This window comes from Podarcis bocagei (genome assembly GCF_964188305.1).
Source record: "Podarcis bocagei genome assembly, chromosome: 5".
Classification (NCBI taxonomy): Eukaryota; Metazoa; Chordata; class Lepidosauria; order Squamata; family Lacertidae; genus Podarcis; species Podarcis bocagei.
This window is the reverse complement of record NC_138129.1, coordinates 65319300-65336201: the sequence shown is the minus strand read 5'-3', so window position 1 is coordinate 65336201 and position 16902 is coordinate 65319300. Positions and strand designations below refer to the sequence as shown.

Here is a 16902-nt window from a genome sequence, read left to right as displayed (position 1 = left end):
TATGGAGCGAATGCAGGCTGCGCAGCTATCCCAGAAGCCAGAACAGCAAGATGGAGCGCTGCTTTTGCTGCGCAGCGATCCCTCTTGCTGTTCTGGCTTCTGGGATTCAGAATATTTTTTTTATTGTTTTCCTCCTCCAAAAACTAGGTGCGTCTTGTGGTCTGGTGCGTCTTATAGAGCAAAAAATACGGTAATTTTTATTTACTGATATGTACAGTGTACATCTTCCTGCCAACCTAGCAGTTCGAAAGCATGTCAAAGTGCAAGTAGATAAATAGGTACCGCTCCAGTAAGAAGGTAAACGGCATTTCCGTGTGCTGCTCTGGTTCGCCAGAAGTGGCTTAGTCATGCTGGCCACATGACCCGGAAGCTGTACGCCAGCTCCCTCGGCCAATAAAGCGAGATGAGCACCGCAACCCCAGAGTCGGTCATGACTGGACCTAATGGTCAGGGGTCCCTTTACCTTTACCTTACAGTTTACATCTAGCATGAGAAGGAAGTCTCACAACAATAATATATTCCAATATATCTTGCTTCCCCCATTGGATTTCTAGGGGTCTCCCAAATGCTGTACGACTTGATTCACAGTAGATGGCAAGCCAAGTCTCTACCTTTTTCATGTCCAGTTTCAAGACAGCCCAAGTCTTTTGTTCTCTTTCACACAGACAGACAGACAGACAGACAGACAGACACACACACACACACACACACACACACACAGTGACATTACCTGCAGCTGAAAAGGGGGGAACAAAAAGAAACAAAAAGAAGGATATCCAGATAATTTAGTTTATTCACCTGTATTTGACAATCTCTTTAGTTACAGTATATGGAGGCAGTTAGTATAGGATTGGGGGAAGATCTTATCAGGCTGGTCTCTATACTCCTGCTAATCATTGCTCTTTTACAGTCAAGAGTCACTGAGTTTATGGGATCGTTGAGTGATGTTTCAAACTCATCTCTCAGTCTGTACCACAATATATTAAAATCTAAGCATTTTATTTAGTAATATCAGTTGAAAACATTTTGCTCTTATCAGGAAAAAATTGTGTGTTATTTCAAAATAGGTTACAGTGGTACCTCGGGTTAAGAACTTAATTCGTTCTGGAGGTCCGTTCTTAACCTGAAACTGTTCTTAACCTGAGGTACCACTTTAGCTAATGGGGCCTCCCGCTGCCGCATGATTTCTGTTCTCATCCTGAAGCAAAGTTCTTAACCTGAGGTACTATTTCTGGGTTAGCGGAGTCTGTAACCTGAAGCATCTGTAGCCCAAGGTACCAATGTACTTTAACTGAAAGATGTGTAAAACATACTGATTCAGCTTTTCTTTTCTTTTTGCTAAATACAATGAAATCCTGAACTCCGAGAGGAATATGAATAAAAAATAGAAGCTTTCTGTTATTCTGTAAGAGAATCTTATTTAAAAAGGGGGGGGGGCAGTGGAAGCTTTCAGTAAAACTGGGAAAAAGCAGCTTAAGTTTCCGGTATTTGAATATACATTTAACAAAACAACTACAGTAACTACTTTTTCAGGAGAGATAAAACCCCTTGTATCCTACATTGCATAATGAAGGCCACCATTTTCTCTGTGACTTTCATAGCAGACAGTGTGTAGATTTTTTTAAAGCCAAAACATTGGTCAATCTGGCTGTTTCCCATTTCTTGTTGTGTTGCTGCTCCTTTGACCAGTCAGAGCAGAGCTGCAATAGCAGTTTTAAGGCTGAAGTCTTTTGAGCACTTAGGAGTAATTCCCCCGGTGAACACAGACTTACCTCTAAGCAAACCATTCATGAATAGAACAAGGAAGAACTTTCAGAGCAATCCTGCAGATCAAACAGTTTCTATGCAACTGGGAGCAAAAAGGAAAACATGTAACATAAGCAGATATTTATTTATTTAAAAGCTTAAACGCTTCCTGTTCTGGTCCCTATTTTCCCCATCTCTGAATGACATTTTTACGTTGTTACAAAGGTTGCGCACCACTCCCAATCTCTGCCAAGCAATAGCAGCAGATTCATTCTTGCTACTTTTTCCCTTTCTTTCTTTCTTTCTTTCTTTCTTTCTTTCTTTCTTTCTTTCTTTCTTTCTTTAGAAAAAAGAACTTTGCCCTAGGGAATGAAGAATAAACATGGTCCAGAGAGTACTGGTAAAACTCGATGTTATGAAGCAATATGAGAAGAAAAGACTTAGTAAATATGAGCTAATTGAGGTACGTATAATATAAGCCATGGGAACAGTTATGACTCCGTTTTGAAATATATCAAAATTCATAGTTGGGCAATACCCTTTCTTAGGGTCAACCAAACCGTTGTAGAATAGGGAACAAGCTTTCGAGTTCTCTTGAACTCCAGACTAGATGTTATGTACTGTAGTAGGGAACAGGCAGAGAGAATTAAAATGAAAACAAAACAAATAGAACAACAACAACAAAAATGGCTTCATGTCGGTATGCATTTAGATAAAGTCCCAAAATGGATATTGCAAACTTGACTAAATAACTCTCAGCTAGATGCTGCAGGTCACAGGCTACATGCAAGATTCTGTGGCAAATGTTTGACCCCTACTTTTGGAAACACCAAAGCTAGCAGTTATGCAGACCTGCCTATAACCTCAAAGCAAAACACAGTGCCTTTGTTAGGCAAAGAGCAGAAGCAATGAAAAACATGACAGTATTTATATTAGCAAAGCTGGATATTAATTTTAGATGGTGTTGTAGATTAAAAATAAATAAATTGAAGCCAAATTGGTTAGGATTACCTAGTGGTTGGAAGACATGCAATCTTCAAAAAGTGTATATTTGAAAGATGTTTCTTGTGGTATAACTGTCAGTTGCAACCAAACCCTAGTGAATCCAGGGATCCAGTAGGGTTTTATCCTCTTATCAGGGATTTTAAGCATTGAGATTCAGACCCACTTGGAATTTTCTGTATAACAGGGGTGATAAAGACCGAGCGTATATCCTCATAAAAAACGACATCATAGCAAGACATGAGAGACAGCTTCTACCTCTATCAGGCCACAGGGGCAGACTCGCTCTGCAAACAGTTTACCCACATAACTGCCCTGCAATAAGGCAGATGACAGCACATTGAATCTAGCAAGGGTGAACGAACGTCTATATTTAGATATTTGTAATTTTGACAGATATATTGCTGGGGTAAAACCTCTCCCATTGTCTTTGATTTCTGGGTGTTTATTCATCTCACTCACATGACACTGAAATTCTACATCCTAGACTCGTTGGCGAATTGTTGCTCTGGCTTTCTCGTAACCTGCGGTTATCAGTGCTTGTGGCGAAAACCCCAAGTCTTTTAGCTTTTCGTATAATGTAGTTTTCAATTTTGATTGATAGGGATACCCTAGTGAATGGATTATTCATTAGGTTTCCAAGACCATGTCCCTAGTCTGCAGGTTCTACATGGGAAAAGTCGTAAGGGCAACTCTTGTATGTGGTCACTTAGAACACCATGTATATTTGTACATCTGTATGCCTTTATGCACATACAGTGTTCCTGTCACAAAAAGAGGGTATGGAGTATAGTGATGTGGAGCAGAATATTTCCCAGCGTTTTCTTTTTCCATTGAAAAAATTCTGATTCCTAGGTTTACTGGAAACAACAGATGGATAACAATTGCAAATAAAATATTAGGCAACCTTAGCCCCTCCAAAGTTTTTAGCTTTGTTTGCTACATACAAGTAAAGTAAACAACCTAAATTAAGCCACTCTCGAGGGCATCAGAAAAATTTCCAGTGCAGACTGAAAATTTTCCAAGGCAAATTTCCCTGGTTTTCCAATTCAACATTTTCCAGAAGACCCACATCATAACATCATGCAAGGAGGGCTTACACTTGTACATATCTATATTCTGCTGCAGTAGGAGTTGTGCCCAAGTTTACATAATAAAAAACAAACAGGTTAAAAATAACATTAATATAAAGTAATAAAATTTGAAGCAGCATTCAAACAAACTCCAAATTCAGATAAAATACAAAGAGCAAAGAATAACATTTAAGCGCTAAAGGAAAATAATAAAATTGTGGCAATGGAACATTAAGGCCCCGGCAAACCAATCTGGCAGTACATTCCACAACCAGGGTTTCAATTTCACTTATACCCCCCCACCACACACCTCATTTGGTGGGAGTCCTTGAAGAAGGGCCTACCTGCTAACTACCCGCTCACCCTGTATAAAAGTAAACAAACAGATCTTAAAATGCCATTGCTCTCAAACAAACCATTCCATAAAGCTGCCCTGGAACTTTCTGCCCTTAGTGAAAAGCATGAAACACTATACCAGTGAATGCTGTATCTTTTTTATTAACAGTGCCGAAAGCTAGGGAGAGTACAGGTAAACCCGTGTGTGAGAACTCCCCTGACATTTGACTTGAATCTGAATTATGAATTGTCTCGATCTGTAAAATCAAGTATTTCTGTAACTCCGTCCACTCAGCATGTTATTCAAGATGATCAGAGCACAGTTCAGCAGTCACAAAGGTGAGACACCCATCCACACCTTAAGTTCATACCGGTGTTTATTTTTGGTAGTTAAGTCCATCTTCTTGAACTATCTTCATACTATAGTTTCCCCACTTGACTCCACAGAATGCTTTGTATTGCTCCCTGAACCCTGAGGACTGGTCTGATACACTAGTAAGTAAGGTGAACAAATAAGGTGGTTCTTTATGATTTAGTGTAGTTTCTCATCGTTAAAAAAAATGGTCCTTATTTAGAAAGAGGTATGTATTCATATTCCTTGCTCAATTTAGAATACTTTGTGGACATAATCATTATGAATAAATGTATGTATACAATTTGCAGCAGGTACAGGATAGGTTTTATGTTTAAATTTGTGTCTAATAAAAGAATGGATAAAAATCAAATCTATTTGGATGTGAGTCTTGGAAGAGATGCTCCCTGCCTTGCAGGCCTTTTCCCACCTGGCCTGGGATGGCAGGACACTGACTGACTCCAGCTACAAAAGCTGAGGTTGCGGAACAGAATCTTGGGCTGGGGTATTGTTTGTTGGGGGTGGGAGTTGTTGCTGTTAATTATTCGCATCTTTATTTTGTATCACATTTTTATATGTGGAAATGGTTCCACATTTGGTTGTGTACTTTTTGATGTTTTCTTTATGACTACTTTTGTTACGTTTGTAGTTCTTTAATTCCTAGAAAGTTGCAAGGCACCTTGAGCATGGTTATAAGTTTGGAAAGGAGGCATACAAATAAAATGATTGATTTGAGTGATGATTACTACGGGAGTAAGACGCTGTCAGCATGTGACACCTGTGCTCAGAGACCTGCACTAGTTGCCAATCTGATACCAGATCAAGTTCAAGACAATACGATTAGTATATAAACCCCTTAACAACTTGGGACCAGTTTACCAGTGGTTTCACCTTATCCCATATATTTACACTGGGCCGCTTCAGTCTGTGGAACTGGGACTGCTACAGGTGCTACATAATACTTGCTCTGCATTTGTAAGAAACCAGTCATTTTGTGTGGTAGCACCTACACTTTAGAATTCCCTGCCTATTAACATCAGGCAGATGCCTCCACTGTACTCTTTTTGGTGCCTTTTAAAAACATTTTTGTATAGACAAGCCTACTCAGATATGTAGAATATTTTACATGTACGGTATTTTAATTTTTTGTTTAGCTTATCACTTATTTTAATTATTATTTGAATGCTTTAAATTGCTGTTTTTACTAATAATTTTATTGCTTCAGTCTTTTTATAAACCGTTCGGAGGGTTTGGTTGGGGTTTCTTTAACGATCAATTTTTTTTACAATAAATAGGATGAATTTATTTATCAGTGTTTTGGTGCAGAGGGAGACTTGTCATGTTGTGTCCAATCCTTCGCTCATTTTTGTCTTCCAATGCAAGGACCTTGGCCAACAACAATAAGTTAGCTAACAAGTGGAGGACTCAGTCCAGCTCCCCCATATGCTGCAAGCACAATGAAAGCTTACTAGCGTGGCGGGTCTGTTGAGTTTGTACAGAACAAACAAACATTTCTGTGGAAGAAATGCCTTCCACCTTTCTGCTGAGGGATACACTAACCCTTATCTTGCAGGAACATATTCATTGTGTATGTATGTAATATGCATGCTTGCATGCATTTCCAAAAGCAAGAAGATGTGTGCCTAAGCTTTGGGCCTAAACTACCTCACAGGGAGCTGGGGAAAAATAAAAGGGGGAGAACCAGGTTTGGTGCTTTGAGTTTGTTGGAGGAAGAATGGGACATAAATTTAGTGAATTTTAGTGAACCCAGGGTGACCCTGTCCAATGACCTCACGTCTCCAACTTCAAGGATTGCATGGCTGCCCCCACCCACAACGTTTTTTTGTTACACTTGGGTTGTTTTGTTCATTGCTTTATGATTTTGTTGAAATCTGTCCTGAAATTTATTTTAAAATAATTTAAATTTTTAAAAAAGAACTTTATGTTGAAAGAACGGACTATAACATTTAAGAAATAAACTAGTGTGTAAATAAAAGTAATCCCGTGAAAACCAATATGTCAATTAAAATAATCTCTTTAAAGTTGACAAAATGCTGACATTCTTTTCTGCTGTCTTTCACAAGTGATTTAACCGTATCCAGCCATATAATGTTTCCCGTAGTTTACAGCTGTTGTTATTGTATTACTGTTAGGCCCCAATCTCAGTCAACACAAAGGAAGGACCACTCAGGAAAACCTGTTGTGAGGCTATTTAGTGCTCCAAGCTACCTGAAACATAAACCAACTAATCAGAGAGGTATGTTTGCTGTTTTTATTTAAAGCAGGGAATTGGTTTGGAACATTCCACCCCCCTCCCCTCCCCATTTTTAGAAATACTTCTGCAACTAGGGTTCCCCCAAGCCTGATGGTACCTTCCTCTTCTGTGTTGATGGCACCATTTTGACTCCAGAAGGATCCACACTAGGAGAATGTGGTCAATATTAGTAAGCAGTATAATATAGGATATGGGATTACCTTAAATCTGATGATCCATTTGACCATTCCAGATGTATTTTAAAGCAAGCAGAGATGTGTACTTGATGCTTGCACTGCAGTCATCAAATTCTGCCCATTGAAGACAAACTCTGAACTATCCCAGTGGACTTCAGTGCTGTGTAATTTGATTTTTTAATAGAATATATATATATTAATTTGCAGTAAAATAGCATTGGTTAGTTCCAACAAAACCTGTATAGTGTTACATGCATACCGTATATCAACTGCATATAAAAATAAAAGTTGAGTGGGGACACTAAAGTAACTGAAACATTGAACACATTGTCAAGGGTTTAACTATCTGTGACATAACCTCTCCATAAGGAAGCATGAGTAGTGGAGGTCTTACATTAACATCACTTCTATTTACATGGTGATCACACATTATTGAAATGATCATGTCCAGTTTGACCTCTAATAACCCTTCCATGTTGCATTAGGTGCCCAGAAAGAGGCAAAAATCCCAAACATTTTCTAGCCATCCTGTCAGAAATTGTCCTTTGGAGGCCTAACAATGGGAGCCAATCTCTAAACAGGCAGCAGTAAACAGCATGGCAGTGAGTTCCTTTTTTCGTATGAGGGGAGAGAATCTAGATCTGTGTCTAGCAACAGAAGAGCCAGAGCTGGGTTTGAGTTCGGTGGGTGACCAATAACATTAGAGACAACATCAAAAATGTGATTTATTCACATTTTTATGTTTTTTCAGTGAACATGGAGGCTCTAGATGGAGGTTTCACGCTCCTGAAACTAAAACAAAGGCTTAAATCTGCTCATTCCGCCACAGAAGTGCAGAAAAGACCTGGGAGAATGTCAGAGGTGAGCCATGCTGCCAAGTGTTTTCTTGCTGTTTCTATAAAATAATTTATTGAACGATCTAGCACACTTGTCTGGTATATGGGTCAACTGGTTCTTATTTGCTGAAAAATTAATTGGTGGTGGTGGTTAGTTAGACATTGTTATTTTTGGTCAAAACATATGTTTGCATGATGTATTAAAGAGGAAGCCAATTAGATTGTATGGCAACCCTGTACCACTGATGGAGGAAATTTGCATGGCTTTGACAGTGTTAAGCAGCCTAGGTTGTTTTAACAATGATGCACAGTGTTGCGTAATACACCAGTTCTGTGTTACTGCCAAATGTTCCCATAATAGTCTGCAGAAAAAAGGAATGTTCTCCTTGGGGAGGATAGTGTCGATAATTCTGGTTGCCTGCTAATCCCAACAATTTTTTTAAAAGATTATTTTAGATAAAAATCATTAAATGTTAAACTAAACAACACTGTCCCTCTTATGTGGGATGCAATTTAGAATGGCAGATTATATAAATGGGACAAATAAGCCTCAAGGGGGGAAATCAGAATAGTGAAAGAAATAGCAAAGGCTTTCTTGAATATTTATTTAACAAATATAAGTATAATTATAATACTTGCATAAGTATAATACTTGCATAAGTAGTATTTTTTGTAATTACAAATTATATTTAGAGCCACACACTATTTTTCCTATGAAATCATCCTTAGCAATACAATCCTGTTTATAGGATCCTCTGTTTTAGGATCAAAGAGGATCTAAAAACCTGCATGTTTTAAAATATATTAATGCGTTCAATACGTGGTTCCCCTTCCTTCACATTTTATCCTCTCAACATCCCTGTGAGGGAAGTTATGCTGAGAGGCAATGACTGGCCCAAGTAACCAAGTAACCTTCATGGCTGAGTCGGAATTCGAATCTTGGTCTCCCAATTCCTAGTTTAACACTCTATCCACTACACTTTAGTTCCGAGACACCACTCAAAATATAGCCTTATGTTGACTACAGAGGCATTTTGAATACAGAAGAAATGTGACTAGTTCTTGTGTAAATTGATATGGGACAATCTTGCATGTGACATGATAAAACCTAACTCAAAGTATTAAAATAACATTTGCAATTTGAGTCAATTATATCAAAGACATGTTGTCTTCATATGGCTCTATGTCATTTAATTGTAGCCCAAAGTGATATTGCTTGCATAGGATAATTGCTGTAAGTCCGTATAACTGCTTTGACATATGCACAAAAAAATGTTTCCCAACAACCAGGATGAAAGGAAATCTTTGAGTGGCATGGATGATTATCACAGGAGTGTATTTAGAGGAACCAGTCGTGAGGATGGAAGGACAACTGCTGCTGTGGGAAAAGGTTGGAGAAAAATAAATAATAAAAATGACTAACAAAAACCATAGTAGCCATTACATAGCACTTTGGCCTCACAAATGCCTCAGTAATTTGGAAGAACCATCTCAGTGAGAAACAGACCATCACTGAAAAAGTCATAGTCCAATTGTTGAGTTTTGCCCCCAAAGGCTGGGAAAGCTAGCGATGGTTTTTGAACCAGCAGCATTTGCCTAAACTGGGAGAGTAGACAAAGATTTGTTTCTGCATATATTATTCGATACATCTCGTGCACTTCTTAAAACAAATTTCCTAACCTTTTGAGTACAAAATAAAATATTTGTTAGAATGTATTGACCTAGTTATATTTTGATTTATACGTAATTATGATGAAAATAAACCAGATGCTTATAATTTAATTAAAAAACCATAGTTTAGGACAGGTATGGAGGTTCTCTTTGTGGCTAGCTTATAAGCAGCTTATAAATCACAGAGGCTCCACGCTGAGCTTTAGTATCTGAATCAGCTCTCAGACCAACAACGGAACCACAATGGTGCTACCCTGTACCCTCATATTCTTTATTTTATCTAACTTCAAGTTATTATTTAATATAAGCTACTATGAGTGTTTTCTGTGAAAAGCCACTTTTATCTTGTCTATGCCATTGTATTTGTGAGATGTAATAAATTTCATTGTCATTTCAGGTGTTTATGATGAAGCCAAACATGGAGTTGATCAGGAACTGAAGAGAAAGGGTAAAGTCAAATCCTGTACAAATGTCCATTATTTACAAGATAACCTGAACAAAAGGTAACTATTCATAATCAGGAATAATAGTGCACATGGCTGTTGAGAAGATGTTGGAGGCATAAAATGGCTACAAAGGAGGATGTGGTGCTTGTATCAGGCATCAAATTTTGGTTCCCTTAACCAAAGTGATGTATATATAAATGCACATATAAAGGTCCATTTTGGGGGATACTCCACCCCTGCAAATTAGTACAGCTTCAAGGCTTCAGCCAATCTTAATCTAGCCTGACTACTGCATGTTTTACCAATGCACAAGTCCTACTTGTGTTCAACTACACAGGGGATTGATTCCTAAGAGGAGTTGTCTTAGGCCTGTAGCCACTGGAGAGAAGGAGACTAGAATGCAGAGTGGCATACTTTATTTTTTATTTTTTTTATTTTTGTAAATATAGTAAGGAGTCAGTATTTTCCTATGCCCTTTTACAATGTGGCTTTTTTGAGGGGTTGTTACTTTTATTTTGATTATATTTTGATTTTATTCAGTGAACCGCCCTGAGACCTCCGGCTATAGGACGGTATATAAATTCAATAAATAATAATAATAATAATTGCCCAGTAAAAGAATAAAGCTGCTCCCAATATCCAGTGTTCTGTCCCAATAGGAAGAAACCACAAGGATTCTTATGGACTTGCGTCCAAATATCTCTCATCAATCATATTTCTGATTTCACTCATTGGCTAAAAACACTGAAAGGCAGGAGCAACCAGACTAGCTCACAGAAATTGCTTAGAAAGATGCTTGCATATTTTGCTTTATAATGTTCCTTCTAGTAGGGCTAGAGGCTTACTTTTTATAAATGAAAGCTCATATAATTTATTATATAATAAAAATGCAAGGGTGTCATAATGCTGTAGTGTGCTTGGCCACAGACAGATGGCACTGTGGACCACTGGACCATTGCAAAAGCATTGGAAGGCAAAGAGGAGGGAGACAGAGGCAGGGAGACAGGAGGCCAGTGCAGGTGGGTGGGTGAGCAGTGATTTATTGATACTGATATATTTTTTTACTTGTGCCTTCCTTGGGATTCTCCAGATTCTGCCCATACCTCCCCCTTTTGTGCTTGGGTGGTGCAATTTTGGCTAAAATTAGTGTGGGCACTATCCTCAAAATTTCAGAAATAGAATAGAAGGTTATATAAAATAGCGGGGAGAGGACCTTCATTTGTAGGAGTTTTATGTTGCTCTCCTCCCTATCCCTCTCCTGATGTCCTGCCATAAGAAATAAGGGATATGTGTGTGTGTGTGTGTGTGTGTGTGTTTTTGTGTGTGTGTGTAGAGCTAGTGGTTTTGTTTATTACTAGTGGGACACATAAAATGCAAAGTCAATAAATTCCTATAAAAACAATTAAATAAAAATCAGTAGATACTATTTTGATACAGTATCATTATTTCAAAATATATTTAGATAATATTTTCCAACTATTCATTTAACACAACAACCATTACAGTGGTACCTCGGGTTAAGTACTTAATTTGTTCCAGAGGTCCATTCTTAACCTGAAACTGTTCTTAACCTGAAGCACCACTTTAGCTAATGGGGCCTCCCGCTGCTGCTGCGCGATTTCTGTTCTCATCCTGAAGCAAAGTTCTTAACCCGAGGTAATATTTCTGGGTTAGCGGAGTCTGAAACCTGAAGCATATGTAACCTGAAGTGTATGTAACCTGAGGTACCACTGTACATCATATGATTGTATTTTATCCTGTACCTTACGGTTCTAATATGTAACAAATATAGAACACTTTTCTATCAATACTTTGTTCTTTTTATGCCTTCTCGGACTCTAATAATATTTGTGAGTCTTTACATGTCTTTGTTTTATAGTCCACGGTCCATGGAAATCTCAGTCCCCCTACAGAATAAATTTCCTTCAATTATATGTCGAAAGCTAAGAAGTCTTTTTCCTCCCTTTTGATTCCAAGAAAATAATACTCTGTCAGAAAATAAATAAAACTTATGACAAAATATAACAGATATACTTACAAAAGAGCACTTTGGCAATCTCACTTTTATTTCCTATTAACATATGAAATTGTTCAGAGCCTATCAAAGTGCCACAGCTTGAGTATGAAAAATGCTCCTGTTTGCCCAAGAATGTGGAATCCATGGGGCATATGAAACTCCAATATACTTGCCCCTCCCTTTTATGAGGCTTACAGGACACATTTTTTTGGATCTGTTTGACATCAGGATCAAGAATACCTTTACTATATTATTTTATGTGGCTTTTGATGTCTGTTGGACTATACCAGGGGTCTGCAACCTTTAAGACAAAAAGAGCCACTTGGACCCGTTTCCGAAGGGGAAAAAAACTGGGAGCCACAAAACCATTGCGACATTTAAAGCATGCGCGCCGCTGCCCTCCGATCTGACAGCGGGCGGGAAGGTGACGTCGGGACGGTGCGTGACTAACGCATGCAACGCCCCCATGCCACGTCACAGCCAGTACAGCGCCCGCCACAGTGGGGAGTGTCAGGGCGCACAATGCGCCTCCTCCCCTCCCTAGTATCCGCCCTGGAGCCGCGGCAAAGGTGTAAAAGAGCCACATGCGGCTCCGGAGCCGCGGTTGCTGACCCCTGGACTATACTGAAGGACTGCAAGGTCAGGTTTGGGGTTTTGTAGTTAAAATAAAAAGGCAAGTAAAATTGGGAACATGCCAAAAACTTTTACAATTATTCATAGCGTGGATAGCAGGTATGTAGGGAGCAGCTTTCTTCTTCTCCAGACTCACCCAGTAAAGTTGAACTGGCCATCTGATTAGACAGAGCAGCTGTCTTTGGCAGCTATATCCCTGCAGAGGATGTGTGAATGTGCTATAAAATCGAGAGCACTTGAATAGATGGAATTAATATAGTATTTCTGAAAACCGGTACTATTGCTTTGGTCTGTGTGCTTTCTCCCTCAGACCCTGAGTTGCGTTCACGACAATTTTTCTGATGCAAACAAGAAAACAAGGCAACTGCTTTATGTTCATTGTTTCTTGGATGCACCAGAACCTATGGAAAAATGAGAATATATTTAATGAAATGTGGGAGAGCTGTAGATGTAGGAGATTCCCTAGTTAAATTACAGCTCAGCCATAGTGGCTGAACTGCTATGCAATAGGAGGGCAATGACAGTGACCTAGGGTTGTTGTAAGAATGACTGAGATTAACATGTGCAAGGTGCTTGACACGTTGAAAAAGCATGTTGTTGTTAATAGTAGTATTACTACTGGCTTTGAAGCATACCAGGTGAATAATTGATCTGGTGCTCTTGCAAAAGGCATTATGTAAACACATACATTCATACATACAGACATTTATATACCACTGTATCATAAAAAATATATCACAGTGGTTTACAACAATATAAAAACATAAAACCAAACAATAAAATCATAAAAAGATTTTTTAAAGAACAAGCTAAAAGATAAAAGGAAAGAAAAACAAACATCAGTAAACCATTGTGGGAATGTATTCTTAATTGCCTGCATAGGCCTGACAGAATAGAAAAGTTTTTAGCAGATTTTTAAAATTGGGCACAGAAGGCACTCACTGAATCTCAACTGGCAGTGTTCCACAGGACTGGGCTGATAACACATTACTTTTGAAGAATGTAATATCAGGGTTGGAACTAGCAATATCCAGTAATATTGCTTATTTAATTGTTTGGTGACCACTTATTGCTATCACTGTTTTTTAAAATGCAGAGACGCTCTTTGGAAATACGATTTCACCAATGAGGAAAAAAATATTAAGACTTTTATCCACTTTGAGGATGCAGTACTGAAAAAGAAGAAGATTTCTGTACCTCTGTGCATTGAGGATGAAATAGAAAAACCAAATGCCAAAGTGATCAGAGCTGGCAGTTCAAGGCCAAAATGTGACAGCTTACCGGTAATATCATCTCCCCACCACTACCACTACCACCTGTTTAATGGGTTTTTAAAAAATTCTATAGGTTAAGAAAGTAGTTACCTTAAGAATTTCCTATTATCTCAGTGTTAAGATACCCACTGGAAAAACAGGTTACATGGTTTGAAAGAATTCTCATTGCTAATTACAGAATGTAAGAGAATTCTTTATGAAGAACTGGTTGACAAAAATGGAAATCCCCGTGGCTTAATATATCAGTTAAATCAGTAGCTGTCTTAGGCAAGATGCTGCTAAAATACATCATAAACCAAAAGACTTCACAGTGCAACTATCCCTGTTATTCTTATTTGAAGGACCAAAGGAAGACATTTTTTGTTGTATATTTTAAAACTCTTTTTTTTTAATGGGGAAGTGTATTCAACCAACTACTGCTAAGCATGGACAGTTGAAATTAATGAACTAAGTCATGTTTCTAACCTCAATAGGCCTATTCTGAGTAGGACAAACACCACACAGAAAGTCCCATTTCCCATTGGACAGCAGCTAATCAGCATTCTGTTCAACTAATGCTGATGGTAATATACAGGTTTTTTTTACATTCTTGCCATGTTATATGTTATCTTGACCATATTCACATGACCTTTAGCAACTGGCTTAACTGACACCTAAGCCCACAGATGTAATCTTTTATGGGACCTGAGTGAAATGTGTCACAAAATACGGGGAAATACATTTCTGCATGATTTACTGCTGAATTAAACCCTCATTGCAATCAGAAGACTTTGTTTACAAAGTACTATCCCCCCCCCACAAATGACTTCATCTGTTTTCAAAGCATAGAGATTGGATTTTACTAATACTTCTAATACAGAAATGGGGCCAGCGTCATACAGTGCCTGAGAATGCTTAGCTTGTATATGGGAAATCTCGTTTCAGTCAAATTGCTACTTAGCTATAAAGCTGTGTGTATTTTTGGACAAGTCATTATCTTACAGCCTTGCCCATCTCATGGGGTCGTTGTGAAGCTGAAATGCTAGTCTGAGCTCTTTGAAGAATGGGTCATGCACATAGGAAACTGCTTTAGTATGGCTCAGTATGTTCGATCACTGGTCCATCTAATCCAGTATTGTTTACACTGACTGGCAGCAGCTCCCCAGAGTTCCAGACAGGGGTCCTTCCTATCCCTACCTGGATATGTTCATGTCATGAGTCACTTAGTGCCTTTGGGTTCAGATCTGGGATGGCAGACTGGAGGAATGGGGAGGGGGGGATTGAGACAGTAGAGCAAAGCCTTTCTGAAGAAAGCTCTTCCCTGGCAGACAACAATACTGGAACAGGAGTTCTAGCTGCTTCCTACCTGTGCTGTTGGTGGCTGGAGAGACCTCAGAGCTATGACTTGAGGTGGCTGAACTGGATTTAGTGGGCACAGGTCTAATAAGCACTCCCAGGGTCAGACAATGCCTCTGCTGATGAGAACAGACACACATGCCCTAGCAGTGTGCGTGCCTACAAGCTAGACATTCTCACCAAGCTAATAAAGCTTGTCAAGTGGTGTGAAAGTTTTGTTGGTGTGAAAGGTTTTAACATTTCTCTCCTCCTTTCTCTAGAAGTCAAGTGAATCATTTCCCGTCTATTGCCACAATGAAGGGTATGTAAAGAAGCATGCATTGAATACATGTCTTTCTCTGTATGGGGATGGAGCATTTTATGGTGTGAATAGGAGTGGTGAAATATGCATGCAGCTAAACCCGGTCCTACGAAATAACTATAATGAATCCACTGCAATCACCAGAAGTAAACAAAATTCTCCCCCCAATGAAACTACAAAGAGGAAGAAAAAGCCAGCCCTGTCTGGGAAACCAAAACGCATCGCTGTTCAGATTTTATCTGTGAAGAAAACACCATGTGATGATATCTTCACAAGTTCTCAGAAAGAGATTGTTCAGAAGATGAGTGGAAGTGTCACAAAAACTTTCAGCAGACATACGGTCCCTGAAAGGAGTATTTCAACAAACATGCCTCAGCGTCAGAAAGAAGGCCTTATGGTATGTGGAGAGAATCCAACGCTGGCCATATACCGTACTATTTCATCTAGAAGCCTGATTTCAGGAATAAAATCCCAACTTCCAGATTTTTTTGAGAAGGAGTTAGCTTCCCCCGAAGAACCTCGTAAGAAGGATAGAGTGCTTTTTGTGGACTACATCCCCATCTCAAAGCCAATTCCAGTTCCAAGATCTGGAAATAAACTCGCTAACCACCACAATTCTGTCCCTTCAGCTCGCAGTTCATGCTCATCTCATAGTTGTGCTAAAATCTTATCAGTGGAAAGCAGCAAGTCTGAAGTGAAGCACCAGGATAATTCATACCAGAAACCTTTTCTGGATGAAAGCAGGGCAAGCAACATGGAAGTCTCAGCCCAGTCCCCAACCCAAGAAGACAGTGAGAGGTTAATTGGGCCAACATCATCACTATCACTAAGGAGCTTTCAGGAAGAAGTAAATAGTAGCCTTGAGCCCCAGAAATCAGAATTGACCGCATGTTCAGAAGAGCAAAGCGCTGGGTCTGCACACGCTCCAGTTATAAGCATACCAACAGCAGAATTCGATGTCTCCGAATCTCATAGGGATCCGAGCATGCAGAACCTGTTACCTGTGGGTAATGAAAAGTAGCTTCAACCTCTGAAATGACTGTTGTGTGAAGTGCATAATAAATGTGTACAATAATCACTTCCCCCAAATCTGTTGCCACAATGTAGTCCAAAGGGATTGCAACCAGTGAGGGAGGTATCTTTGTCAATACGTAGGTTTTTATTCTTATTATTATTATGAATGATATAGTAGCTTGGCAGTAGAATATCAGATGCACTGAAGCAGCAAATGCCGTGTGCCATCTGATGTTTCGCCAGAGTCTCACAAAATGTGATGTTGCATTGGCATTCCAGTACTCATTTCCACTCCAAGAGGGGACAGTGAAGGCTGTTAAATGGGTTAACCAAAGCTGCCTGGTGAATTCCTAGGTGCATGCTCTCCATATTACGCCAATATTGAAAGGGTGTTGCTGGCTACTAGGTGGCATCC

The 16902-nt window shown here is 39.1% G+C and overlaps 1 protein-coding gene across 1 annotated transcript; it reads left to right on the top strand.

Moving 5' to 3' along the window:
• The first annotated feature begins 2099 nt into the window (after positions 1-2099).
• LOC308587616 (uncharacterized protein C1orf141 homolog) lies at positions 2100-16562 on the top strand. The gene is made up of 8 exons (XM_081195285.1): positions 2100-2209; positions 4327-4496; positions 6663-6766; positions 7712-7821; positions 9087-9186; positions 9865-9970; positions 13660-13846; positions 15433-16562. The coding sequence occupies exons 1-8, from the start codon at positions 2129-2131 to the stop codon at positions 16492-16494; spliced, it is 1920 nt and encodes a 639-aa protein (XP_081051411.1). The 5' UTR covers positions 2100-2128; the 3' UTR covers positions 16495-16562.
• The last annotated feature ends 340 nt before the right edge of the window (positions 16563-16902 follow it).